Source organism: Gymnodraco acuticeps, unplaced genomic scaffold, assembly GCF_902827175.1.
Source record: "Gymnodraco acuticeps unplaced genomic scaffold, fGymAcu1.1, whole genome shotgun sequence".
In the NCBI taxonomy this organism is placed as follows: Eukaryota; Metazoa; Chordata; class Actinopteri; order Perciformes; family Bathydraconidae; genus Gymnodraco; species Gymnodraco acuticeps.
In genome coordinates, this window is record NW_022990440.1 from 1,872,097 (window position 1) to 1,875,734 (window position 3,638).

General features: G+C 43.5%; 1 protein-coding gene across 1 annotated transcript; it reads left to right on the forward strand.

The window, feature by feature from the left end:
* The first annotated feature begins 222 nt into the window (after positions 1–222).
* On the forward strand, positions 223–3,334 carry LOC117552007. Its single transcript, XM_034225178.1, has 2 exons — positions 223–3,206; positions 3,257–3,334. Exon 1 carries the CDS (start codon positions 451–453, stop codon positions 3,043–3,045), a length of 2,595 nt encoding a protein of 864 aa, XP_034081069.1. The 5' UTR covers positions 223–450; the 3' UTR covers positions 3,046–3,206; positions 3,257–3,334.
* The last annotated feature ends 304 nt before the right edge of the window (positions 3,335–3,638 follow it).

Sequence of the window (3,638 nt, forward strand, 5' to 3'; positions counted from 1 at the left end):
CGATCCGTGTGGTCTTTGAATGTGCATCATCCTATAAAGGCAAATCCCTCAACAGTGTACTCCTTCAGGGCCCTGACTTGGCAAACTCATTGATTGGTGTTCTACTCAGGTTCCGTCAAGAGCCCATCGCCATTATGGCAGATTTTGAGGGGATGTTTCACCAAGTGCGTGTAAACAAGGAGAACATAAACTTGCTGAGATTCCTGTGGTGGCCTGAAGGAGAAACCAGACACAAATCTGGAGGAATACCGGATGAGGGTCCATCTCTTCGGAGCTGTTTCCTCTCCAAGCTGCGCAAACTTTGCATTGTGAAGAACAGCTGAGGACAACTGTGGCAAATTTGACGGAGAAGTGGCAGAAACAATCAAATCAAATTTCTATGTGGATGATTGCCTCAAGTCGCTAGCAAGAGAAAATCAAGCTATAAGCCTTATTAGGTCTCTCAGAGAAATGTGTTCCCTTGGTGGATTCAAACTGACGAAATGGATAAGTAATAGTCGAGTGGTGCTAGAATCCATCCCTGATGAAGACAAGGCTAAACAGGTGAAAAACTTGGATCTGGACAGGGATAAGCTGCCACATGAAAGAGCACTAGGGATGTACTGGGACATTGAAAATGATATATTCAGTTTCCGTGTGACTGTGAACAACAAAACCCTTACAAGAAGGAGTATACTTTCCACTGTCAGCTCTGTGTACGATCCTCTTGGTCTTCTCGCCCCTTTCATATTGAAGGCAAAGCAAATATTTCGATTACTCTGTAAAGCCCAATATGGATGGGATGAAGAAATTCAGGTGGAACTCTCAAAACCATGGCAGAAATGGCTCAAGGATTTAGACCAGCTGGCCAGATTCCAAATTGACAGGTGTGTAAAACCCAAGAACTTTGGAAGAGTGAAAACTGCACAGCTACACACCTTTTGTGATGCAAGTGAAGAAGGATACGGTACCGCAAGTTACCTGAGATTCACCAATGACATGGAGGAGGTACACGTAGCCTTTGTGATGGGAAAATCAAGAGTTACCCCACTAAAAGTCATGACAATTCCAAGGTTGGAACTCACTGCTGCTACATTGGCTGCACGAATGGACAAAATGCTTCGATCAGAGCTACAAGGAGAGCTTTTGGAATCAGTATTGTGGACTGACAGCCAGTCAGTACTGAAATATATTCGAAACAGGACTAAGAGGTTCCACACTTTCGTGGCAAACCGGATTGCTGTTATTCATAACCTCACAAAAGTGAACCAGTGGCGGTTTGTAGACACCAAAAACAACCCCGCTGATGACGCTTCAAGAGGACTGAGCATTGAATCCTTTTACAGTTCAAAAGGATGGCTTCAGGGTCCAGAATTCTTGAAGAAATCTGAAGCACAGTGGCCAAGTATTCCAAAAGAACTTGGTTCTCTCCTTCCAGATGACCCTGAAGTACGCAAAGAAGCAATTGTCACCAGCATTGTCACATGTAAGATGGAAAAAACTCCAACAAGTAAGCTCTTGGACTATTATTCTTCATGGAATGACCTAAAAAGAGCTGTTGCATGGATAATGAAATTAAAGACAATCCTCCTGCAGATGAGAGAAAAAAGAAAAGATGACTCCACTGATCTTGGAGCAAGGCAGGATAAAGGAAAGAGACTGAAGGATCAGATGCTTCTGCTCAATATGCCTACAGCTAATGCACTAAGACTTTCAGTAGAGGACACAGAAAATGCTGAAAAAGCCATTATTTGCCACGAGCAGAGACAGCATTTCAAAGAGGAAATTGCCTTGCTGGAAAAAGGAAAACAGTGCAATAGAGGAAGCTCCCTATACAAGCTGGACCCTATCATTGATGCCGGGCTTCTGAGAGTTGGAGGAAGAACTAGAAAGATGGCTATGCCAACTGAGGTCAAACATCCAATGATTCTACCGAAACATTCTAATATCTCCAAGTTGATATTAAGCCACATCCATAATCAAGTTGGTCACTCAGGAAGAGGTCACATGCTCTCCAAACTCCATCAACGTTACTGGCTATCCGCTGCTAACTCTTCAGCAAGGAGGATCATAAAGAACTGTGTGTTTTGCAGACGCCTACAGGCTAGAGCTGGAGAGCAGAAAATGGCCGATCTCCCACTTGATCGAATAACACCTGATCTTCCACCTTTCACTCATGTAGGCATAGACTATTTTGGACCCATCGAGGTGAAACGTGGCCGAGCTCATGTCAAAAGATGGGGAGTAATCTTTACCTGCCTGGTAAGCCATGCTGTCCACCTGGAAGCTGCCAGTCATTTGGATACAGCTGCATGCATAAACGCTCTTCGTCGATTCATCTGTCGTCGTGGCACAATAAAGAGCATCAGAACAGATCGAGGCACCAACTTCATCGGCACACAAAAGGAACTGGAGGAGTCTGTAAAACAACTGGATAACAACAAAATCAAGCAAACACTACTCAAAGAAGGAATTGATTGGACATTCAATCCCCCCTCCGGAGCTCACCATGGCGGAGTGTGGGAAAGGCTAATACGACTGGTTAAAAAGATCCTCCATTCTGTCCTGAAGGAACAAACATTGGATGATGATGTTCTGCACACAGCCTTGTGTGAGGTTGAGGCAATAATGAACGATAGGCCAATCACAACAGTGACAAACGACCCAAACGACCTTGAACCCCTCACACCTAATCACCTACTTCAGTTAAGAACAAATCCAATCTTGCCCCCCGGACTCTTTCAGAGAGAGGATCTGTACTCACAGAGAAGATGGAAACAGGTGCAGTACCTTGCTGACCTGTTTTGGAAGCGCTGGACCAGGGAATATCTTCCTTTGATGCAAGAACGGCACAAATGGAATACTATCAAAAGAAACTTCACCCCCGGAGACCTGGTCGTCATCATTGATGAGAACGCACCGAGGAACACTTGGCTCCTGGGACGCGTAGTTAAGACCCTTCCTGGTTCAAAAGGACTTGTTAGGAGTGTCCTGGTTAAAACCAAGACAAGTACGATCGAAAGACCCATAACTAAGTTATGTCTGCTCCTGGAGGCGACAGACTGAGCCTACTAAGCCTTAGCCTTTCAGTCACGTGCACCTCTGACTGTTAGACCAAAGGACTAGACTCTTGGTCTCCTACCCCCTCCCCATCAAAGGCTGCCTTTTGAACGCAGACCATTACAGACAATTAGTACTAGACCTACACACTCCAGTACTAGTCTTACATGGACTTGAAAGTATACAATATACATGGACTTGAAAGTATACAATATACATGGACTTGAAAGTATACAATATACTATGGACTTAAGTATACAAATATGCTACGGATGGACGTTATGTTTTGTTAAAAATGACTCTGTTGATGTACTATTATTGGTAATTGCTATGTAATAAGCAATTAGGGGCTGGTATGTTAGAGCCATTTTACCTTTTGTTATTATTGTCTGAATGTTGGGCTTAATAATAATATAAATTAGATTATACTGTAAATTATTGGCTATTTTTGTGAGTCACATTATGGTTTAAAATGCATTAATTTAAGGCTCACTTATTATTTGTTATATGTGCGTCAGTATCACGTGCATGGCTATGCCTATATATGGTAGGTTGATAGGACACAGCTGGGGGTGATAGACGGGGAAATGGAAAAGTCT

Excerpts from the sequence above, each read along its gene's own strand:
- LOC117552007 (XM_034225178.1), top strand. The coding sequence starts at position 451 with ATGTGTTCCCTTGGTGGATTCAAACTGACGAAATGGATAAGTAATAGT.